This window comes from Poeciliopsis prolifica, unplaced genomic scaffold, assembly GCF_027474105.1.
Source record: "Poeciliopsis prolifica strain line A6 unplaced genomic scaffold, Auburn_PproV2 SCAFFOLD064, whole genome shotgun sequence".
NCBI classification, from domain to species: Eukaryota; Metazoa; Chordata; class Actinopteri; order Cyprinodontiformes; family Poeciliidae; genus Poeciliopsis; species Poeciliopsis prolifica.
The window spans coordinates 622,885-648,498 of NW_026562439.1; the positions used below are offsets into that span (position 1 = coordinate 622,885).

Genomic DNA, 25,614 nt, shown 5'->3' on the forward strand with positions numbered 1-25,614 from the left:
ACTCACTCACTCTTTGGTTACCTAGCAACTCACTCACTCTTTGGTTACCTAGCAACTCACTCACTCACTCTCTGGTTACCTAGCAACAATCCATTGAGTAACTTTCACCACTGTGCCTCACAGCTGCTGAAAATAACTTAAAAGGCGACTGATTGATCAATTTTAGCAACATGCAGATATAAACTGCTTTGATTTGATTGGTAAAATAATATTCGAGCACACATCTAACTAAATGGAGTCAAGTTCAAAACGCAGTCAGATTCAGCACAAGTTATAACACAGAGAGTCAAATTTAACCCAAAAGGGTAAATAAAAAATATCTGCCCTGCAGGGCGGATCACTGGCTTGGCATCAAGCCTGGCTCCTGAGCAAGGGGTGAGAGTGGGAGAAGCCCCGTCACCTCCAACTGACTTTGGGGTTGAGGAGCAATGAAATCAGCAATAGATCTGTCAATAGCTTGATTCGTGGGAAAAATCTACACAAAGAATAACTGGACCAGAAGTACTAGGACACTAATAGTGCCAGATGTAGCTCTATCAAACACTTTCTATGAGAAAAATTAGCAGAATCTTTCTCATAGAAAGAAATAAGAAATTGGCTTAGAAGTCTACATTTTGCTTCCAAACATTTAGCAGACAATGTTTTGAACAAGGATAGGACAATAAAAATCAGTTTTAGGGAAAAGTTTTAATAATCTTTATATATCCAGACTACTTTAAAAAGTTAAAGTTGTCTTTTTGTAAGAATCTTATCTGCGGGTGGTTTAATACCTTTGCACAACTACATAATCTAATAAAACATTGTTTTGGTAAGACTGCCACACAGATATTGTACCATAAATGTTATGTAAATTTCAGTTTACTTCTTGCATAATAATCAAAAAACGAATTATAAGCATAATCCTAAAACTCTCAGCAAACGAAGGAGCTTTTACTGTTTTAAACAGACGTCATTGATTTGGCCAATCATGTCAATTACCGGGAAAATTTAAATTAATTTCCCAGGAATTAGAATATTTCACTGTGACAAACTGAGTGTGCAGGATTATTGTGCAGTAATCTTATCATTGAAACTAAGCCAGCTTCTCAAGTGAGCGTGCAGGCCACTGTGTTTGTGAAAACAGCTGCTGTCACACTGACAGCAGAGACACTGATTCAATTATTTATTGGGATTTAAACCAGTTTAATCTTTTTTTTAACCAAGACATTTAAAAAAGTACAGTGGTCCCATATGCAAACACAAACACACCTAAACACACCCACACACACAAGGAAAAATGAGCCTCAGTTCATCACTGAAACCCAGAATAACGAGGAGAAATGGAAGAAACAAAGGAAATGCTTTGAGCGTAATCCATACAGCCTTTTCCTTTTGATCTGTCGAACACAAAGAGTTTTTGCTGTGTTTCGTTTTCTTTGTTTTTATTTCTTTGGCTTTCTTTCCATCTTGCTGCCTCAGACAAGCAGAATCAGTGAAGCTGATCTGGCCTGATTGGTGGTTGTGTGATCTCTTCCTCAGGACAGGGTTTGGGCCAACGTCGCCAAATGTCTCAACTGTGTGATCGCCATGGTGGACAAACTCCTCGAAGGTGACAACAGCAAGCCAGAGCCAGCGCCGGAGCAACAGCTTGCTGATGTCATCACCTCACACAACCCAGGTGAAACGCTGTTCACGCCTTTTTACTTGCAAGGCTTACAAGGTTAAACTGAATGCAGGTTTTTCCTTTCAGTTTAGCTTCTGATTTGTATCTTGTAATTTTGTTCATGTGCAAAAGTTGAGAAAAGATATAAAACAAAAAAGTTATCTCAGAGCAGTGAAGAAGGAAGTTGAAAGTGATCGATGATGATACATTTGAAATATTACCTGGGGCATCGAAGCAAAAGAACAAAAATTGTAATTTCAGGAATTCAAATTCTGGCAGAATTCAAGTTGAAGTTGTAATTCTTGCTCCAGTTCTGACCAGCATTTTCACTCTAATACCTATTTTTCTCATCAAATGTCATAACATTTTTGTGAAGATTGTGCAAGGCTCAGTTTTCTACAGAAACACACAAGCAGTCCTGGTTTTACATGTGAGGTTTTGACAGGAATAGCTGTCAAATTGTTCTGACAATTCACTCTGAGTCTGTCTGCAGTTAGTTTTTTTTCACAGCAGTGTGTTGTGTGGCCCTAAAGCGTGACTTCAAGATAATCCCACACATTAAAATAATGATGTGCAATCACTCTCTCATTAATTTGGCACTAGGAAAAAAAGAGCTGGTGTTGCAGATAATGGGTAAACAAAAGGAAGATTATGTTGAGCAGTTATTGACTCAAATTATATGATTTGTGGACATCAAACCTTTTGTACAAACAGTAAATATGAATAGAAAAATCGAGGTTTATTTTTTCTTAAATGGAAAATATCTTGCTTGCAGTTTGTGACTCCATGTCTGAGCAATCTGTTCTTGCCATGGCATGAACTTTGTTTTCCCCCTTGCCCTTCAGATGGGAGTTGTTGCTCCCAGATTCCAACAATTTCATAATCCTCAGGTAACAAACTGAACTGTGGCAACTGCTGTAGGTGGTCGAGGAGAAATGTGTCTTCCTGTTCACTTGCATGAAGCTTTTCCACATTTCCTGCAGGATCTTTTAGGAAAATAAGAGTGTTGTCTTAATCTGCTGCAACACGCATTTACCAAATTTACACTCCAGACAAGGAAGTTATTATTCATAAAAAGTTGCAGATGTTGTAGGTTTGAGAGGGTTTGAGTCCACGGGTTGTTTTTATCTCGAAGTATTGAGTATGAATGTCAGCTGGCAACGTTGATGCGTTAATCACAACCAGTTTATGGTTAACATTTCTAAACTTCTAAATAAATTGACTTCTTCCAAACCTTTGTAAATAGAAAATTTAGAGACAATGAAACATTTTCTTAAATTTTTCTTTTTCTTTTTACATTTCTGTCTTACATAGTTAAGCACGGTGATTAATTGTGATTGATCACAGTGCTGGAGTGTGATTAATCTGATTAGATTTTTTAACTAAATGGCAGCACTAGTTTGAATATTACATGACAAACTATGTAAAGCTGACACTGTTTTTTGATTTATACTTTCAAGATTTGGGGTTGTGGATATCTGAATAATCAAATCTGGCCTTTTTAAATAAAATAACAGACATTTTTCATAAGGCAGTTGTGCTATGAGAAGCGTTAGGGTTTGAATCTGATATAAAAACTACTTAATGTTAACTGTCATTTTTGGTTCATACTTTCAAGACTTGTAGGTTTTTGAGTGTCAAAATGATGTATTCTGACCTTTTTTAATAATAAAAAAACAAATACTTAGGTCTTTTTATAAGACAATTGTGTTATAAATGCAAAGCTGCACTTTCTAGTAACAATGTTCACAAACCCAGCGAGAGCCTGTGGTTTTAATTCAGCAGCACTTGCTGGATTCCCCTGCCACTCCTTATGCTGTGCTTCTTTTGTTAGTCAAATACTAAACCTGTGATTCTATAGATCCAGTTAAAGCACTTTTACACAATTCATCCTATGCACACTCACAAACATCCACATCCTGCATCCCTTGACATGTGGAACATTTTCCTGTTCCACCTTGGGACGACGTTTGAGCCCAACTTCCCTGGTACCTCAGAGTGGTGACAGTGTGGCTTAACTTCAAATCCAGCAGCAAAGACTCCCAGAGATGAAACCGTATTCTCCTGCTCCCAACATAGCAATTTGTCTTTAATCTACAAAGTTTTATTTTAGTCTCATTCATCCAGAGAGTTGTGTTTTTTTCAGCAGCTCTTTGTTTGTTTCATGGGAACCTTATAATACTTCTTCTGAAGAGCTGTTGCTTCCTTCTTGCAGTCCTGCCATGCACACTGCTGTATTTCAATGTGTCTGCGATAGAACTGAACTTCTAAGCTTCCAGTTGCTCAGAAGTTGCTCTGGGTTTCTCTGACGAATTATTACACACTTTGCTCTTGAAGTCGGCTATTTTTGGTTTTCACTTCCTGGAGAGAGGAGCACTGGCCTTGAATTTCTCCAACAATTTGTCAGAGTGCAGATAGAGTTCAAACTATTCACTCGCTCTTTAGTAATGATTGCTACCCATATCACCCCTGCGTGAGCTTTTTATTAGCCCTGCTTCGTCTGGAAACACTTTAGCTACTTTAGCTGTTGAATTACATGTTTTCACATGAGACCCAATCAGTCAATTCAAGTTTTCTGATCCAGCAAAAGAACCAAAACATAGAGTTTGGACATCATTTATCTGTCTGTCTCTCTGTCATCAAACCATCTTTATTCAAAATCTGACCAGAAATAGGAATATCTGCTATAGATTTATTGTGAACTAGTATTAATAATGTTGATAAATGAGAAAGGATTGCAGAAATTTAAATGAAGTCTGCTAAATTTTGACATAAAAATGCGCGTCAACCCTGCTCAGTTTATGCAGACAAGTTTCCTGCTGACAGCCAGCTGCTCGGTCTTCCTCCTGGTCGTATCAAATCCTTTCTGAAGCTTCTGTTCAGAGGGAGACACCCTGATGCAGCTGCCGGCTGGCACCCAGGGCAGCACCATCACTTTTGGAGAATCTCTCCATTTAGGTCGCTCCACTGCTTCTATAGAAATGCTGGTGCATTTTTATTGTTTGGCGCGTGTGTGCAAGGAACAAGGCCAGAGCACCTGGTTCTCCGCCAGCCACCAGAGCTCCTTTAGTAAGATGCAAAGCTGCCTCAGAGCAGGCGGTCCTCTGCTTGCCGAACTCTAAACGTGGGTAGAATCATGAGAACAGCTTAAACTTCTGGTTGTCATGGGTAATGTCTGGACTTTTGATGAGACATTGCTGTGGGAAGAAGCGGATGTTTATACAGATGTGTTTGAGAGCAGGTGAGTGGGACTCATCTGTCCTCCTCTTCCTTTTCTTCCCTCGGTCTGATGGCGGTGTTTGAGATGAGGCGAGATTTCTCAGACGAGGCTCAGCCCAATCTGATGTGATTCACAAGCTGGGAGTCCTACTGCATCTGTTTGTCCATGAACTTTTGAGAATGTGAAGGCTGAACAGACCACAGCATGCTGGGCGATGTCTATCCAACACTGCCCCCTGCTGGCTGCTCAATAGACCGCTCATTAGTACAATGCATTAGAAATAAAATGCATTGTACTTGAATTCAGATTGGAAGGATTTTGGAATGTAAAATATTTCATATTCAGTTGATGTTTGAAGTTTACACCCAGCTCTCTTTAATAATGGAATGCAAATCGTTATAAAATTTCAGATTAGTGAATTATAACCTGAGATGAATCTCTATTCTTACTCCCAAACAAAGATACATGTCTGGAACAAACTTCCAGAAAACTCCAAAACAGCTGAAACACTGAGTGTGTTTAAATCAAGGCTGCTTAGAGTTGCTTTAAATGGAACATTGGCCAACATGTTTGATTTGTGTCAATTATTTTGATGACGACATCACTGGTTGTACAATTGGTGACTGTTTTATGATTTTATTTTTTCATGTGAATCACTTTGAACTGCTTTGATGCTGAAATGTGCTATACAAATAAACTTGTTTGATTGATTGATTGATTCCTTCACATGTGCACTATGCATACTCAAAAGGAACTAATTACCACAAAGATACTTTACTAATTAGTCATCGATTTCCACAGAAGTCTGAGTAAAAACATGCAGGTGTGTGCCCTTAAGGACCAGGATCAGGAAACACGCCCTTCTCAAGACAGCAGCGTGGAATGGTTCATGTAAATGTTATCTTGTGTCAAAATGTTAATGTTCACATTGGTATTTTATTTTATTAAACAGACAAAATATTAACCTAATTTTAATGTAAATCCTAATATTAGCACTGCAAATAGGACTTTGTATGTCTTAAAAATTTAGCATTTCATTTCAACTGGTGAAACCAGCACTCTGACAGGTTAAACTGGTATCACCTTTTACAGTTGTCACACTATATTCAAACTAGTGTGACACCCCTGACTTAATTAAATGGCAGTGAAAGATTTCATATGCAGGCATAGGAAGGTAATTTCAGGGCCTCACAATTCAGTACTGAATCTTACAAAACCCATCAAGGCAACCTCTACGAACTCTGCACTTCCTCATCTCCATCATTTCATTGTGTTAATAAATGTATGAAAGCACTGATTGTAGATACTTCTTTCACAGAAAGGCTGGAACTGCTTGCAGAGGTGCAGAAACCTCTTATATGTACAGAAGCGTTCAACTGCCAGAGTTTGAAAATATTGTATATTCAGGAATCAGAATCTCGTATGAAGGAGAAAACTTTCTCGATTTAAATGAAAATAAAAAAATTATGGTTTGTTTTTAATGAATGTCATTAAAAGCAAAATATATTTTCTTTTAAATACAAAAGATCATAACCATAATGCAGCAGCAGAGGAAACAGGGTGAGAGGAAGAAGATTCATAGTGAGGCTCTGAAGGCCTTTTTAACAAGTTGTCATCTGTGAGAGGAAGGAATTTTTATGTCAGTAAAATGAGAAACTTTCTTTGCACAATGAGATGGAAAACTCATCTAAAAAAACACCAACACCTCTTTGAAATTTTAGATATTGTCCAGAGGAAACAGCATGAAAAGGAGTCGTAGCAAGCCTCTTTTTTTATAAGTCGTAATAAGAGGATCTTATTTTTATATCATTAAAATGAGAACATTTCTCATTAAAACAAGAAAATTTATAAGATTTAAAGATTAATAAAACCAAAATATCTTCTCTTTTAAATAAAAAGGTGATTACAGTAAAACCTGTTGCTTGGGGTTTTTATATGTTGTGTATAGAAAACAGGAAGAGGAGGAATCAAACCAAGCCCCTTTATTCATAGTCATAGAGGAGCGTATTTTTATCTCCTTACAATGAAAACCTTTCTTTTAACAAAATGTAAAGCTTGTCTCGTTACAATAACAAACTTTTATCTTTTATCAAGCTTTTCAAGTTGTAAGGAGAAACATTCTTGTTAGGACATGATAGTGCTCCTAAATTTGCTTCCGTGTTCTGGCAGTGAAACACTTCCATACATACGTGTAAAGAAACTGATCAGATTGAACTCAGCATGACTGCAGCATTGATATGAATATTCCCTTTAAACTTGAAGAAGTTTTCCAAATTTGCCCAACATTCAGCACACATTTAAAACTTCACGCCCTAATAGATTCAGTTTTAAACTCTTTCTGACCCTCTTCTCAGTGTTTTTGTTCTTTTATTTCTCTGCAGGTGACTGGCGGGAGCAGCTGGGTCCTCTGGTGACCAGACTAAAGGAGTGCGTTTTGGAGGTGGTGGAGAAAGCAAAGAGAGCAATGACCTTCGTCCTCCTGCAGGAGGCAGTGTGCAGCATACCTCAAGGCCTCCACCTGCAGCAGAGGAGAGACATAGTCTTCAGTCAGGCAGTAGGTGGCTGGCTGCACTCATCCACTAAATTCACAGTAAAATGCTATTTATTGCCCCCACCTGAACACCGATGTTACCTTTGTTTCATGAATATTTAGTCATAATTTAATAAATATCTGAGCAGTTGGTCTGCAGCCCAGTTCTATCTGTTCAAATCAGCAATGCCTTTCGTATTGTCTGAGCTGGGAAGCATGAAAGCAGCGTTTGAAGTTGTTTTTGTTGCACGTCAACAGCTGGCAGCGCTGGCATGCGGCTTTGTGATGAGGCTGTATGCAGGCTTGCAGGACAAAGACTTCCTGAGGCAGCTCCACCTCGTCGGCCTGGTGGCTCAGTTCGAGAGCCTGCTGAGCACTTACAGTGAGTCAATCACAGCAACACGAAACCTCCACTTCTTTCACATTGTTCATTGTTCTACGCTTTGAAGAAGAACACTTAATTTGAAAACTGTTCAATACGTTGATGAGTGATGAATGCTATGGCAAGTTACTCCGTGTTCGAAAACAAGGTGATGACTCAGTGGGTTGTTGGTTTTGGCATAATGTTCTTATCACAAAGGCTTCACTACGTCTCACACAATGTCTTCCTGGTGAAGGATAAACAGCTATCGGAAGGTTAGTTTAGAAAGTGAAACAAATACAGATTTTTTTTCAAACTCGATTCTTCATTGCTGATTTTTTCTTTAATTTTACTGAAAGTCAGAACGACGTTCGGAGCAGAGATGAAATCCTGGGCGATGTTTTGTTTCAGGTGAAGAGATCGGGATGCTGGAGGACATGGAGATCGGCATCTCCGACCTGCAGAGAGTCACGTTCAAGATCACAGAGGCCAAAGCGGATGACCTCACTGACCTGCAGCCTTCAGTTTGTGGCCGACGGTGAGATTCCTCACACCCTGCCAGGTTCAGCCACTTTGTGTGACAATGGCATGACTCAGTTTTTCCTAGAAATATATCGATAATCGCTTCGCAAGAACTGATTAGGTCATGCTGAGAATTTATTATTTGAATGCTATGACTTAAAGTTACAGTAGCAGCAAGAACCAGTTCACTTTCCTTTTTAAATTTTTCTTAAAGACATATGTTAAATCTGATCCACTGTGATGTTTTGCTTGCATTCTGTGTCTGGCCACCTCTTTATGTCTGTTAAAATGCATCTTGAAGCATTTTTTTAATGCTTTAAGATGCATTATATTTAACATAATGCATATTAAAGCTGCATTATGAGTCTTTTATAAAGAATGTTTTTATATATTTGTTAAAACTGTCACAGTTTGTTATGAGACAGAAAATCTGGGAAAGCATGAATCTCCTCTGCCCCATTCAAAAACAAAAAACTCAGAGCCAGGAGGCGGGTCTTAGCGCTGTCCATCAACTTACTGACAGAGAAACAACTTATCGCTACAGGAAAACCATTGATAGGTGGCCATGCTAACTAGCATGAGCATTCACAACAGGTTGTGCTAGCAGAGACCAACCAGGTGAGAGGGCTGGAGGATGAGCAGCGCCACATGAGATTGTGATTGACTGCGCTAAGACACGCCTCCTGGCTCTGATTGGTTGTTTCTATTTAGCATTGTGAGAACTGGGAAGGGAGAGGAGCGTAAATTTTCAGATTTTCTGTCACAACAAGATGGTGTGACAGTGACAGAGTGCAGATAGAGACAGAGACAGTTACAACAAACAAACAAAAAATGTTTTATAAAAATTACATTCTGCAGCTTTAAAGGACACATAGCATAATTTTTGCAGTTATTAATCTCAGTTATATTCAGACTTGTAGCTCAAAATACTTTTCTTTGTTTTCGTGACTTACATGGAGAAATATGTGAAGAAAAAGAGTTAAGCAAAAGAAGCCAAAAGTTGCTGAAAGGTAATGAAGTTATGATTCAAGGCAAAAAATAAAAATACTACATACTTGGTTATTTATCCAGTGAGGAGAACAAATTGAGAAGAAAAGCTGAATGCAACTTTTTCCAAGTCTGATTGTTACTTTGCAACAAAACTGTAATTTGAAAACAATAATGTCACTGTAGCATTCAGTTAGTTTCAAATCTCTGCTCCTTTTCTGGCCAGCATTGTTACTTAGGTAGGTACAGGGATGTATGAACAAATTTCTCCTCAAATAACCTGTTATACATTAAGCTATGCAGTGATGCAAGTTTCACTTTTCTTCACATAAATATTGTGTTTTTTCCCCTCACAAGAACAAGTTGTTTAGCACTAAACCCTCTCTTCAAGCGAATGCTGTGCGCCGCGTATGAAATTTTAAAAAACAGATAATCAATTGTTCTTTCCTTCACTTCTCTGAGCAGTGGAAGTAAAAAACATTCGGAGCTAATTATAGTATATGGTATGTAGATGTCAGCAAGCATTTTCTACTGACGGTGAATGCATAAGCACTTTCTTATCTGATAAACTTTATGCTCACAAACAACAACAGCAGTCAGCAATTGTTCTAAACTATGTTATGTCTACTTCCCTGAGCCTGTTTTGGGTTGATGCGGATAAATTCATCCTTCTCACCCCCTGTTTTTGTCTTCCTGGGAGAAAGGAAGGCAAAGTGGTAAATGTGGAAAGAAACAGAAATATTGAACCCGTCATGGCATGGGCATAAAGTTGGACCAACATGCCAGCAGATTCTATAATGAAATAAACATTTAATCAAAGAAATCCAACTAAGCACAAAATCTAAAGGGAGACAGGGAACGCAGAGAAGAACCGGAGAATAACAGAAAGAACCAGCAAGGAGCAAGTAAAAGAGAGGAGGTTTAATACCAGAAAGACAAATATAACTGTAACAAATAATAACTAGTCATAAGGAATTAATGATAAACATAACATAACTAAACTGAGAGCAGACTGAACTAAGCAAAAGGCAAATAAATGAAGAGAAACTAAAAAAATAAGAAAGAGCCAAAGCAACGCAGGATTCTGACAGGAACAATATTTCATGTAAAAATGTGTTTAAAGGTAAAACCCCTGCGGGGTATTTTCCATATAAGAGGGTATTTTGTTGATATAACTAGAGAGCTCAAAGAATAATTAGTAAAAATGGAAAAAGAAGAAAAACTGCATCGTAGCGACTTACAGCAGCTTATCAGCTAAGATGTTTAGGGCAAGAAAATCTGCATGAGAGCTGGAAAAGGAAGAAAGTCACTCAGCAGTCGGCTATTGGCAGTAATGAGGAAGTCATTTTCCTTTCTGAACTATGTGAACTTTAATCCACATAGGAGAGAAGTGGCTTTACTGTGCCGCAGCTGCTTGGCTGAATATTCAGAGTGCTGAAGGCAATTTCACACAATTACACTCATGTCTGTCTCTGACGCACAAACACCATCCGTTTCGACTCCAGCGTTTGCCCACACCTTACTCAGGAGTCACATTCCCAACTTCCTGAAGGTATTATGTCCATCAGAACTGCAGAACATATTGAATTTCTCCTAAATGATCTTTTCTCTCTCTCTTTCTCTCGTTGTACTTAGAGACCACTTCACTGTCGAAGTGCCATTACCACAAGTGATTTTTCAGACCTTGCCAGATGAGATCAAGGAGGGCAGGTCTCTGCGAGTTTTCCCCGTTCTGTTTAACGTTGGCATCAACGAGCAACAAACTATAGCTGAGAGGTACTGCAACTACTACTCTTTCTCCCTAAAACACACACACACGTACACACACACACACACACACACACACACACAAACACACACTCCTTTAATCAATATGCAAACTTGTGCAGTCTATATAAAAACGTTTTACAAGTGATTCATAGTGTCTGTCGTGTTTTTATTCAGAGAATCTTACATTTATATTCATAGCTGCTGATAATTTATCTTCAATTCCCTTTGAAAAATAAAACTACCTAGATATCGTTATGTAGATTGGTGTCTTTGTTTTCCTCAGTTCATATCTTACCGGTTTAAAATACTAATATTTAAAGCCTTGAATGTTTTTGAAGTTCCATGGTGGTGTCGCCATTAAATAAGTAATGTAATTAAAATCACATGTGACTAAGCTTGTTCCGACAATGACATTAAAAATCAATCACATTTTCAAAATAAGTTGATGACAAGTCACATTTAACTTTGTAAAAATTGTTGCATTTCTGCTGTGAACATTTCCAGACTGAATTAATTTTAAGGTTGGAAAAATCCCCACTTTACCTGGCGTGTAGCTCCATCGTCCGGGAAATAATAATTTAATAGAAAAGACATTTTCATCTGCCACAAGATAGATATTGTCTCCTCTTAGTGTCTCCACACAACCATGTTTTAAAAAAAATCTGAAGTATCTTTTTAAGTCAAAGAACTTGAATTCTGTCAATATCTTTTCCTTCTGGTTTCCGCAGGTTCGGAGATATCTCTCTACAGGAAAGAATAAACCAGAAGAACTTTGAGATTTTAGAAGCCTATTATAAGACGTTAAGAGAAAAGGTGCCACTGGAATGTAAGGAGCAACTCGTATGTTTTGCCACATTTTTTCAAGCTAAAAGCAACTGCACCACAAATTTAAAGATATTCAGACTCACTGCATGTTTCAAGTCAATATCCAGCAGTGAAACAGCTTGTGTCAAAGATCTTCTCAAACCTTTTCTGACTGCATGGAATTAGTATTGATTACAAGAAGCTGGAAACAGCAGGCATACATGTTTAGAGTGCTTTACACAATGCAAAACACACAATTTTACCAAATATCTTAACACATTTGAAATATGACAAAACTAACTTACAAGTAACTTTCCATCCAGATAAAGATGTTTTGCTAATATTGATTAAGAAGTGCTAGTTCCACTGGCTGATTATTTCACTTATAATACAGGAAAATGTCTTTTTAGTGAAATAATCTACCAATAAAACTAGTTCGTTTTTTGTCAATACAAAGGAGTCATTGACTTAAGACAAGCTCCTGTATTTTGATAAAAAGCTACTTATAAGTTAATTTTGTCTTATTTCAAGCATACTAAGATATTTGCACCAGAAACAAGGCAGAAATACTCAGACTTCATGTTTTTGCAGTGTTATTAATCCCTTCTTTACTTTACTTACAAAGTTTCTACACTTCAACGAGCAACAATTTGGTCAAAAGTCTCTGTAACTGTTTAATGAATCAGAAACTTCTCTAAAGAGACAAAGACAAATGACCTGAATTGGATTTATCTGTTTATCAGCATGCATCCTCTCATTCTGAGCTTTCTTAACTCTAACACTGTGTTTTGTTTCACTGCAAACAGGTCTACCGTGTTTTCAGACACAGACTGACATAAAGGAATTACTTGAAACGCTGGGCCAGAATGTAGTCACAAAGAAGAGGAAGAACGTTGAGATACTGTGGATTGCTGGAACGGTGTGTTTGCTTATTATTCAAACTTTCTCTTGCTGTCAAGGAAGTGTCCTCTCAACCGTATGACAGATTTCAGAGGCTTTTTTTGGCAAACATACACATCTTATGCTACACTTGATTTATTCCTTCTTAAAAGGGCACTGAGCCAAAGACAATCAACAATCTGAGCAAGATTGATTGACTTTGGAAGAGAACACGATGTGGATTCTGACCTTCATTATATAGCGATATTTAGCTTGTGCTAGTGGACTGTTAAGTGTGTCCTTATGATACGTATATTAAAGTCATTGAAGTTACGTTGTGTGAGAAGTGGGTGAGAAGCGCAGGCTGCAGCCTGCAGTGAACGCTTCATTGGCAGTGTTGCCTCTTAATCTCACATCAATCTCACGCTGTCACTGTTTCCACAATCCTCCTTTGACTTGTTGATCATCAGTTGGCTCTGTTCTCTCAGACTGATCAGGCTCAGTCTTCTAAGTGTTGGAGCATATTTTAAAAGTAAGCTGGAATTAAAAACAGCGTGCAATCTATTTTTTTTATTGTACTGTTGTTTGTATAAGATTTGCTGCAAAACTACAAAATCTCACCAAGTATTTTTGATCTAATTTCTCGGTCAAATGTCGTCACACACTTGAAATAAGACCTAATTAGCTTGCAAAAAACTTATTTGAGAGATATAGGAGCTTCTTTTCAGTCAGTAATTCATTAATGCTGATTTCCAATTGCAGATTATTGCGCTTAGAACATGACATTTTATTATAACTAAAATAATCTGACAGTAAAACTCAACTTTAAGGATTATTTAGTAAAATAAGCTGCTATATCTTGATAAAAAGTTTATTGTGAGTTAGTTTTCCATTATTTCACAACACAATGCCATGATGGAAAGATATCATAAGTAACCTTCGGGACGAAACTGTTGCTGCCCAAGTTAATTTTATTGAGAAAACACTTAAAATAACTCAAATGCATTTTCACAAAGTCGGATAATTTTTCACATGAATTCTAAGTGATCCCTAAAAACTGCCTCTTGATAGAAATAAATGGCAAATATATTTTGGTCAAAGTGTGTTGTACCTGCTAGCATTTTGTATTTTCTGTTTGAAGTCCTGCTTTTTATAGAGTAACAACTATTTCAAACTGGTATAACTGGTACTTTTATTTGGACTATCTGCTCAGGCTCCTCGCCTGCAGTTAGCTGCTTTACCAGCTTTAGTTTTAAAACAGTGAAGCCTTAATAAAGATGCTTCTTCATAGCCAAAAGCATCAGCAAAAGTCGATTATTGAATCAACTCTTGGCGATTGAGAACTTTGGATGCTGATTTTGATGGAATAAAATAACCGTAGATATTTCTTTCAGCCTTAAAAACAAACCACCAAAAGTACCAACCATTAAGATTAAGGCCTAAAATGATGCAACATTCATCCTTTATCTGGTTGTTATTATGGTTGACTGAAATAATATTATAATATTATTTTCAATAGAAATGAACTTGTGACCCAAACATACAAATTACCAATTTATCAGCCAGCTGTTCTAGAGATCGATGATCGGCCGATGCTTACATGTGAAGCCAATCTTGTCTTCCTTGGCAAAGGTCTAAAAATCAACCACTGGTCTCTTTTGTGGACCCACCAGGTCATTTACAGTTAACAATAGTCCCTCCACTGTTTCAAATTCAATTTCTTGCTATAATATGCGATATTTCAGACAAGAAAATTGGTATTGACCAAAATCAGAATCGGCAGGTCAAGCTTTTTAAAGATCAGTAATCAAAGATCGGCCAAAAAACTGCAGTTTCTCCCCAACTACAAATCTACCTATATTGCAGCACTTTTTTTAAACATGTGCAACATTTGTATTTATGTAAGATGTACAGCAGTATCCACACATGGACTTTATTGAAGAGAAAAACCAAACAAAGAATAATGTAAACATCACGACAAACTACTATGTAGTTCTGGAAAAGTTTCTTGCTTCTTCATTGTGATGCTGAAAATATGGAACTCCATAAAATCACAAATCTGTCTGGAGCAGATTGCACCAGAACCGGTTGGAGTTAAGCTTGTGGACAAAGGCTTTATGAGTTATGGGTGGCGGTTCTTTAATTTCCACTGTCTGTGTCTTTATTTTTAATGACCACAATATGTCCAAAAATGTAAATTAGATTTTTTTATCCAAGACAAAAGTGCAGTGCCTTTCTTTCAATCAGCCGACAGGCAGGGAACAAACTAAACATCAATCAACCCAGCGCTGTCTGGTAATTTATTTAAATGGCTTCAAACCTAAGGCTTGACGTAATAGAAATGTTTTAGTCAGTGCTGGGAGAAACAAGTTCACACAATGGCATTGATGTAAGAAATGAAGAGCAGACTTGTCATTCTACCACTCTACCTGTTACTCTGGACTTGTTGCAACATCGACAAAACGAACACAGGAACAGGGCGTATCCACCCAAGAGAAATTACTTTTAAACAAAAAAGTCAAATCTTCTGCTTTAATGATCCATGTAATTTCGCCTCCACTTTCTGCCAGATTTGCCGAAGGCTGAACGGAATCCGATTTACCAGCTGTAAAAGTGCCAAAGACCGAACATCCATGTCTGTCACATTAGAGCAGTGCGCCCTGCTGAGGGACGAACACCAGCTCAGCAAGGACTTCTTCGTCCGAGCTCTGGACTGCATGCGGAGGTGAGTTTCAAGTCACTAAAGGTTTTCCCACATTACCGAGTGCAAGGTATTACCAGAGCTGGTTCCAAGCAGGGTACAGGACGGCGCTCATGCAGATTGGGTTGGATTTGTGAAACTGGATAAAATCTCTCCAACCTTCAGAACTCCAAGAAAACAAGATTCAGTTTCGAGTTTCCTAAACACTCCTGGCAACAAACCATTATTATTTCACTTACAGTTCTGTGGAAAAGCTCTAGAGCTTTCGGTTTTGTGAATCCGACTTTCTTGTAAACTTTGGTCTTCATCAATTTCTTTGCAAAAACAAAATGTTTGGTCTAGTTTCTAGTGAAAATATCTTAGTACACTTGAAATAAAACAAAACTATCTTACATGAAACATTTCAGGCATAAAAAGGAGCTTTCCATATCACCATACCACATTGAACTGTTTTTTTAAATTGTTTTGACAAACATGAAGGTGTGTGTGCTATGGCATATGTCTTGAAACTAGCGTAGTTTTGTATTTCCTCAGGTTGTATTTTTATGATAGTAATAATCATTTTAGTGCCTGAAACATTTAAATGTGGCAGATAAGCAAAAACAGGAGAAACATGTACATTGCAAATACTTAAGAAGTACTAGTACTGCAAAGTAGTCAGAGGAAAAAGTAGTCAAAGATTATTAACCAATTAATCAAAATCATCTAAAAGACCAAAATATTTGAAAATAAGTAATGATTTAAAACTTTTGCACAGTACTGTAACAGCTAAAAGATACAGGAGAAGATCTGCAACTTTTTAAATTACTTCCATGGTGTTTCTAAAAGTCAAAAAAATCACCTGTTTGAGTTGAAGGTTAGCCGGTTGGAGGAATAATCCAATAAACCTGAAGTAGAAATGTTATTGCCAGCATCTGTATTTAAAGTAATGCCCTGCACACCCACACCATCCATCAAAAACATCTCCTCTGCACCTTCTCCTATGAACTTATCACCATCAGATGTCCCCCCCCCCCATCTGCTCTATCCTTCACACATCCTTCACAGTCAGCCGTGTTTCTTCCTGTTGGCTCCTGCAGGGACTCTGCTCCGTTTCCCATATGTGTACGCCAGCAGGGTAAACATCCACGTCTGCTCAGATCTGATAAGATTCAACTGTAAATCCGTTTGAGAAAAATCTGGGAAGTGCACATATCGAGTACCTGTGATATACACTTGGTCAACCCTGCTGATTGCAGGCTGGGGGCACAACAAGAGATTTCAATAGTTAAAAAAAAGCACAAAATCCAATCAGTGGAGACCAAAAGTTTGGCTTAGACCCATAAACACACTCAGTGCACCGCGTTAATAAAATGTTTTTTTTTTGTTGTTGTTGTTTTTTAAATGCTGATCTCAGCCTAAAATTGTTAAATAAAAACACTCAAAAGGAGAGCTTAAAATATAATTTTGTGTCCACAGTCATGAAAGAAAACTGCATTATATATATATTTTCTATTAAATGCTACAGAGATAATTACTGATCATCGATGATCCATTTAATCATTAAACTTGTTTTCCATTTAGCACAGTCCACAAAGTCCAGTCCCTGTTGCTATTACTGCTCAGTTGAGAAACGTTTTAGGATCGTAGCGATTGGAGGAAGGAATTGTTACTACACACATATTCCAGGAGGAATCTGGCTCTGTAGCCATTTTTCTTCAGTTTTGGGATTATCAGTCTGTGCTCAAAATGATTAAGTGTTGATCATTTTCTATGGAGCTGCAGTTTGTTCAAAATACAAAAAGATTTGAAACTAAAAAACAAATGTGAAACAAACTTTATGTCTCCAATTTACCTCCATAATTTGCAAATGTTAAAACTTTGCAAAGATCTGGAACAACATATTTCCCTTACATGGATTAATAATTCCCTCAGTTCGTCCACACTTGCCAATAGCTATAGACTCCCAGTCTAGGGAATTTAAACATCAGAATGTCATTCCTCTAAATTGTCTGTATTTTATTATTTGTTTCTCATGAAGTGAAATGGTTTCTGCAAGTGTGCATTATATCTTATGGAAAAGGATTTACATTCTGAACTGTTAGGAATGTGGGGACAAAGGTTTAGTAGTTTGGATATGACAGTTATGCCATGCAGGATTAGAACAGAAGGAACTAAATGAACTCTCCTCTCCATTTTCTGGAGAGAACATCTGCAGCTTATTTTTAGAAAATTCCTGCTGATGATTTTCTCCAACAAATTAACTCCAAAGTGGCTCAATCCTCTTCTGCCTATGTCTGCGTGATTTTAGGACTTTCAAACCAGATTCAGATCCTCTGTGTGAAGACCAAACAGCAATCATTCTAAACAACAGGTGCAAAGTTAAACATGGAGGTCAAATTGCTTCTGAAATCCTTGCCTACAACATGTGATTCTGAAAACAGCCGTTTAACACTGACCGTTTTCTTGCCCTCGGATAATGAAACGTAATGTGATTACCAAAGCGGGGATTTTGTATTTTATTGAGCACATTTTGCAGCGATCAGACAATAAACAAGTGGCTGAACTAACAAGCAAGAAGCTTGCCCTTTGAATTTTAATTTGCTTGTGTTCAATGATGTTTGGGTAGGAAATGTGAGTTTTAACTTTCAGGTCACGGTGGATTACAACAGAGCAGATGGATAATTAAGATAAGTGAGCTTCCCAAGCACTCCAAAGTACTAATTATGTTTGAATCAATTAAGGTTTTTAACTGCTTGAACTAATTATTTGCTCAATGTTTATTGTATTACTGGTTTAAAACAAGGCACACAATAATGTTACTTAGTCTGGACTTGTCCTTGGGATTAAGGTCACTTCTCAGTTGGGTGCCGTCAGTGTAGACATGGAAAGATATTACACTGAAAAACAAGCATGGAGATGTCAAGGGCTTCCCAGTTTCACCCACTGTAGATGGTCTCTATGTAGATGAAGGCAGGTGATTACATGACTACAACATGTAGTCTCAGTTTTAGATATGTAGATGTCTGGTTCCACGCCAAAGCCCAAGAATTATCCTTGAACTCCTCAACCAGCTTTTCTCACCTGACAGTTCGGTAAATCTCTAACTCTAGATTTGTGTGCTTGTTTTGGTTGTATTTACCCAGAATGCCCTGCTCTCGGACCGGTCTCTGGTCTGCTTGGTGTTCACATATGCATTCAAATCATGCAGGAGTTCATTCAACTGAACTGAAACTAAGGTTTCTAGGTGGATCAGTGGTTTTTTGTTGTTGCTTTTTTTTGTCGTATGAACATTCACACCTCCTCATACAAACCAAACTTTTAGGGAAACAAATTTAAGTTCAATCGAAGCAGACAGAACTGGGCTGGTGTGACACAAGTTACCTTTTTTATACTGTCTCTGAGAGAAACTGAAGCCTCAACACTGAACCCTGTACAGACCAGCACTTTGAGTCTCACTGCTCACTGGAACATGAACTGTCAGTGATTGGCTCTCTGCAGCATCACGCTAAGCAGCTCTTTATCAGGACAGATAAAGTACACAAATGCACTCTGTGTCTTAGAAATGATCAATAAAAAACAAAATCATTATATAATTGGGTGTCTAAAAAAACTATGAACGATAAGGAAGACAGGAAAGTGAACTTTTAGCACATACAAGACAGGTTGTAAGAGAAAGGAATGAAACAAGATAATCCACATTCAGCTTGAAAAACCAATATTATCCAAAGCAGGTGGCCTCAGGTTGCAACTTTCTAACTCCTACTGAGCTGCCTGACTCATCTTTCCAGGTGGATCTTCAACCATTCACCTCGAGAGGCAAATGACTAACACAACTCACATATTTGCTTTTCACAGGTGACAACTAAATAAATCAATAGCACCCTACCTGCCCTGTCATCTGGTTTGTGTGCAGACAAACCATGTGAGGCTGGCATGCCTAATCATTATCACGTCTGTAAATTATTTATGCACTATGTTAGTTAGCAGAGATAATATCGCACCCAGTGACGTTAAACAAGAGCTTTTCATAAGGAAAGAAAATGAACTTTAAAGCTTTAGTTTGCAGCCCGTGCAGATACCTAAGCAGGTATTAAACTAATCTGCCACGATTAGTTTAATTGGTTTTGGAAAGAAGAGAGGGTTGAATGTTCATCTGCGATCAGACTGGAAGGACTGGTTCACTGTGAGCTGGAGGTGTGTTTCTTATAACAGCTCAGTTTTAAAGCACAGAATATAAAGCTTTGCGTCATAACAGTTAATTACATCTGTTATGAAACAATACACACTGTCTTTTAAAGAGCTTCACACCCCTTGAACTTTTTCACTTTTCGTCACATCAAGGCAAGAATTTTATGATAGATCAACAAACTGTTTGGATTATTGTGAAGTGAGAGTAAAGCTACATATTTGTCACATTTTGTGCAAACAGAAATCTGAAAAGTGTGCTGTGTACAATTGTAGACAGCACGATAAAATTAACCCAACTTCCCTTCAGTCATCTCAGTAAAAAATCAAGCCATTTTTTAGGGTTTTCATTGCATTTAAAGAGAAAGCTGTGGAGACATTTAAGGCAGGTTCAGGTTTTAAAAACATCTGAAACTTAAGAAAGAACTTGTTTAAATAATGGGGAAAATACAGCGAAATGCAAACCCACCATGCAGCACGAATCAGAAAAGCAGCCAGGAAGCTCTTAGTAAATCCATTTTGACAGAACGCTAGGTGAAATCTAATTTATAGTTTTCTACAAACCAGGTAGTGGGAAAACGTTTCCATGCGGACAAAACGTTCTCCTGTAAAATATGACCAAAGCTGAATTTTTGGGCATACATCATAGCTAAACTGTGGACAAAATGAACACTAGACATCTCCATGAATGCACCATTCCTGCCATGAAGCATGATGGCAGCATCATTCTGTAGAGATGCTTTTCTTTAGAGCAGATGGTCTGAATTGATAGGAAGGTGGGTGGAGTTAAATACAGGACATTCCTGGAAGGAAACCTATTAGAGTTGGAGAAGACTTGAAATTAGGACGAACGGTCCAACTCCACCCGGACAACAACCATAAAAATACAGAGATATGATTTAAAAACGTCAAAGGATCTTCATATCTTAGAGCGGCATAGCTAAAGTCAAGATCTACATCCAATCGATCTATATTTTTCAAGAAAAAACTTAGGAAAATTGCTTCTGAGTCTTTGATTATTGGTAGCAACCTTTACTTGATCTTAGTTTTTCTTTTACGTTACAATTATTCACTACTTTGTGTTTGTTTATGATAGAAAGTCTGCGAAAAAAATCGATTGAACTTTATGGTTCCATTGTAATAAAATGTAAATAATAGACAGATTTAGCTCACTCTTACACTATCATGTGTCACAGATTTGATTTATTACAAGTTAGAGCAGATAAGCATGTTAGAGCCATGTGGACGGGGTTAGAAACAGCACAGGAGGTCTGATGATCGGACTCGGTTAAAAATCCCAAAAACAAGGTTTTTGGAGGTAGAATCATGATGAATAATGTCTTTATATTTTGTTAAAAATTGTAGTTTCTCATCTTAAGCTTTGAGAAAACAATCCGCTGGTTCAGAGGTGCTGATTATCTGAAAAGAAAATTGTTTTGCTCTGTGACAAAAAAGAAAAAACAAAATTTAAGCTCTGCTGACAGTGGAACAAATTAATGTTTATGTGAACGAACAGATTCTATGCTACGGGTCAAAGTCGAATTTAAGCAACCGCAGTGTTTTGCAGCTCAGTAAAATTTAATGACGGTAGATGTTTATTTTATGTATGTTGTTAAAAACAACAAAAAAGAAATGGGTCTTCATTATACAGACAGTCCAAGAGTTTATTAGCAGGTTTAAGTTTCAGGATTGATATTTTTTTTCCTACATTTTAATCTGCATGCCTCCTTCATCCGTCCCCCAGTCCAATCATCACATCAACTGCAATGGACAAAATCTTGCCAAGTATTTCTAGTGCAAATATCTTAGAACATTAAAAATATGACAAGATTAACCTACAAGTAACTTTTCAGCAACACAAGATTATTTAAGCGTAAATAATCTTGACTTAAAAGGATTATTTTAAGTCAATAATCCTGAAAATTGAGTTTCAGTGGCAGATGATTGCACTCATAACAAGACATATTTTCCATTAGTGAATTAATCTGCCTGTAGAAATAGACTTTTTCATGAATATTAAGGAATTATTACTTAGAACAATATCCTATATCTTGCTGGAAAGTTACTTGTGAATTAGTTTGTCTTATTTCAAGTGTGCCAAGATATTTGCACTAGAAACTAGACTAGAAATACTTGGTGAGACTTTGTGTTTGTGCAGTGTCAGGTCTTGTTGAGCATGACTCTCACATCCGCTCCATTTGTCACAGAATGCTTCTTTCTCTCTTGCTGCTTTTCTAACCATCAGTCTGGGCTAATAGCTGTCTGTCTGAGTGGGTGTTCTGCCGCCCGCGCGCCAAGCCTCTCCACCAATCAATTACGGCCAGAACGTCCACTCAGACAGCACCAGGCCTGCAGCGTTTTGATCTGTCTGTCCGTTCTGTTTCCCTCTGATGGGCGTCTCTGCAGTCGGCTTTCCCAGGGAGACGTTGGGCACTGGGAGGACCCCGAGGCCGGTGCATTGACGGAAAACAAACCAGCGTCGCGACACTTTTATCCCATTGCCCTGCTGCTTGTTAGCTCCCACTTACTGGTTGTGTGGCTCATTTTAAGTCTTGTTTTTCTGCTTGCAAAATATCAATAAAATCCTAATAACATAATTTCTGTGAGCGCCTGTCTCTCTGTTTTCTGCTGCTTGTTTCCTGAGATTTTGTTGTTTTGTTAAAGAACCGTTGTGAACAGCTAATTGGTCTGGGGAAGCCAATTTTAACTTGACAACTTCTGTTGTGTTTTCATTTAGTTAGAACTAAAAAAAAAGCAAAACATTCATTGTGGTTGTTTTTCTTCTTTCTTTTTGTCATCACTGATTAGGTTACAGTTTTTCTACTCTTCTCAAGCTTATTCTTTCCTCCTGAAAACATTAGACTAGGAGGTAAACTTTGAAACCATCAACAACAGCAAGACTTTCTTGTTATAGTTTTAAGTTAATTGTAGAATTAAAGATAAATCATCAAAACACCATCAAACCATTTGATCGTTGGTGTGCCAATAAAGATTTTTACATTGATCATTACAATAGTATTTGTACTTTTCTACATGACATTTTTAAATACAATATAAATAAAATAATAGTTTGGGGGTTTTCACCCTCAGAAAATGTTAAATAATAAATCCTAAAAAGTATATAACTGTAAATGATGCGAGTATTCATGAAACGTCAGGAAGGATGAATAATAAACAAAAATTTTTGAACAGACTTTAACACATGTTATAATGATTTAAGGAAAAGGTCCAGATGAACCAGGAAATTGAAATGTGACTTATGAACAGACCTCACCAACACAAAGACTCAACGACGAGTGAAGTTTTCGACCTTTGATCTTTGTAGCTTATGTTTGATTGGGTTTTAATTGAAAGTGATTTATCCTTCTGTATCATCTGATGGTTTGGAAATGCTTCAAAAAAACCGTGACAACAGCAAGTTAATTAAGAATAGCATTACCAAATATGGAGAGTATTTACTAAGAACTGATGGACAACCAGGTGAAAAAATACAGTTGACAAAACCAAGCACTTTTTCAGAAACAAGGCAGTTCAAAGTGCTTTCAAAGTATAATAAACAAAATATTTATCATTATTAATAAGTCAAAATAAATCTAAAAACAATGAATTATTTCAAACTACACATAAATCCAAAACCAGGAAAATGCTACACCCAAATCTAGGACTCATTAGTACGAGTTATTTTCATTCATATTGTGAAGATGATGATGGTGAAGACACTAAACTGGCTAAATGATTTGCCTTTCTGCCTTTGAACACATGCATTTCATCCATAAGGTTTAGAAGTGAGTGATCACTCTTCCAGATGTGCCTGGTGACACACACCAAGCTGGACAGGAAGGACGTGTCTCTTTCTTGGATGAGTTCAGGACAAGTTCGGGTTTCACCAAGATCCCAGTTTATGCCTTTATGGATGTTTCCTCAAACCTTTCCCACAAATGTGTAAAATTATCCCAGATGTCTTGGAATGCTGAAGAGTTTACTGGACTTCTGGAGAACAAGTCCAACTCCTAAAAGACATTTTTGAATAGAAATGTTCAGAATTGCTGGTATTTAATGTGGTTTGTCTTTGTAGAAACATGAAACACAAATAGTGCTTCTATGAAAATACTGTTCATGCTCATCCAATTTTCTTGGAAAGTGTTTTTATTTCCGTCTCACCCCCTGTTAGCCCTGATCGTGATGCATTAGCAAATCACAGATTTTTTGGGGGCTTAAACATGAAGAAATTACATTGACTGAGCATGAATCTCCGTCTCGTACATGCATCATGTCTATAGTGAATGCTAATAAATCATGAACTGGATTATTAACTGTAGCAACCGATAAGCAACTTAATTACACTTAGGCCTTAAAATGTCTGTCAGGCTCCTCAAATGCTGTGATCGACTTACACAGATGAACGTTTATGAATTAAATGATTTCTAAAGTCACAATTTTCACATTTTTATCTAGAAAAACGTTTGAATTATTGAACCACATAAAACTCTCAAAATAAAATAACCAATAAATAATATATAATAAAAATAAACAAATAATAAATGCTATCCTAAAAAACAACAGAAATATGTGAATTTCATTTAACATTATTCCTATCAAGCTCTGTGTCACAATTAAAACCATCATTCATGTTTTCTTTTTTTGTCCTTTTTCTTTTCTTTCTCTCATTTCCACTTTTCTTTATCACTTCATCATCAGAGAAGGATGTCGGATTGAGAACGTTCAAAAGAATATTAAATGCAGGAAATACGCCTTCAACATGTTGCAGCTGATGGCCTTCCCCAAATGCTACCGACCTCCAGACGGGACGTACGGCAAAGTTGACTCCTAAGGACTGGTGGTGCGGAGTGTACTGTAAATAAAACCTCATTTTGGACAGAAATATGAACGCTTATGAGTAGGAATGAATATGCAAACCGATTTTTTTTGTTTTGTTGAACTTGTATTTATGTAAGCAGGGTACAATTATTGACGTCCAGAAAGGAATCTGGATTTGTCAAACATGCTTTGAAAGCAAAGGCACTTTTTACTCAAATGCTTATTTTTATCTTGGCCCTGGTGGCAATACATAGCTTTATCCTGTGTGTGTGTGTGTGTGTGTGTGTATGTGCGTGCGTGCGTGCGTGCGTGCGTGTGTGCGTGCGTGTGTGTTTAAATGCAAAGTCACCTGTAATGTCTTAGCTTTACAAAGGACGGACACACACACACAAATATATCCTATTTTTTAATTTATGTTCTGATTAAATAAATGTTTTCTGTAACCTTTAGCACATTTATAAGTTATAGACAAATAGATGGATAGTTAGATGGATCATAATTCATGTCACTTGTATATTTATTTGCTTTTAAGGTGTCTATTTAAAATTGCTCCACTTTTTTATTAAGTTGACTGTAAACTGTACATGTGTTGTAACTGGCTTACTGTTGTTCATTTTTACAAATTCAAATTTGTCATAATTTTATGTTATTTACTCCAATAATATAAATAAGGGAATAAGAGTTTTGCTTTCTAATAAAAAAAATGCTGGCAACAAGTAAGATGAAGTGTTTATGATGCATTTTTGTTTTACAGTGCGTCACAACAGTTTAGTAATAGTGCATGTAGTAGAAATCTACCCTTTCTACTACATGCATGCTTCTAAATGAACAGTAATTTAAACCGTAAACTGTTAATTAACAAAGGTCAATACATTGTGGTAATATTGGTGCTCAGCACACCAGATGTCACCTTCATTGGACAGAATATAACAGCGTGAAGTTAATTACATCTTTTCACATTCTTTAAAGTTTTCTAACTTTTTGATTACACAGATTTTATTTTAGACAACATGATGCTTCATGTAGAATAGACCTTTCATAGTGAAACGAAAGATTTTAGACAAACGAGACATTAATTCAACAGGTTGTCGTCTAAATATTCCAAGAGGAATCATCTCCATACTTTCTACATTTTTTCTGCCCTTTTGATTTGCAGCAAAGACAACAGACATGACCAATGAGGATATAAAGTGATGGAGAGAACACATTTCCA

General features: G+C 37.2%; 1 protein-coding gene across 5 annotated transcripts in view; it reads left to right on the plus strand.

Moving 5' to 3' along the window:
- Positions 1 to 25,128, plus strand: part of inpp4b (inositol polyphosphate-4-phosphatase type II B) — a 178,002-nt gene extending 152,874 nt beyond the window's left edge. For 4 of the 5 annotated variants that reach the window (XM_055019846.1, XM_055019850.1, XM_055019849.1 and 1 more), the window contains 9 exons: positions 1,519 to 1,657; positions 7,244 to 7,416; positions 7,651 to 7,774; positions 8,165 to 8,291; positions 10,898 to 11,038; positions 11,761 to 11,858; positions 12,643 to 12,755; positions 15,286 to 15,440; positions 21,990 to 22,180. In XM_055019846.1, coding sequence (XP_054875821.1) covers positions 1,519 to 1,657; positions 7,244 to 7,416; positions 7,651 to 7,774; positions 8,165 to 8,291; positions 10,898 to 11,038; positions 11,761 to 11,858; positions 12,643 to 12,755; positions 15,286 to 15,440; positions 21,990 to 22,164 — 1,245 coding nt within the window. In that variant the 3' untranslated portion in view covers positions 22,165 to 22,180. Of the gene's footprint in view, positions 1 to 1,518; positions 1,658 to 7,243; positions 7,417 to 7,650; positions 7,775 to 8,164; positions 8,292 to 10,897; positions 11,039 to 11,760; positions 11,859 to 12,642; positions 12,756 to 15,285; positions 15,441 to 21,989; positions 22,181 to 24,281 lie in introns of those variants that run through there. The other variant, XM_055019847.1, reaches the window with a different exon arrangement.
- The last annotated feature ends 486 nt before the right edge of the window (positions 25,129 to 25,614 follow it).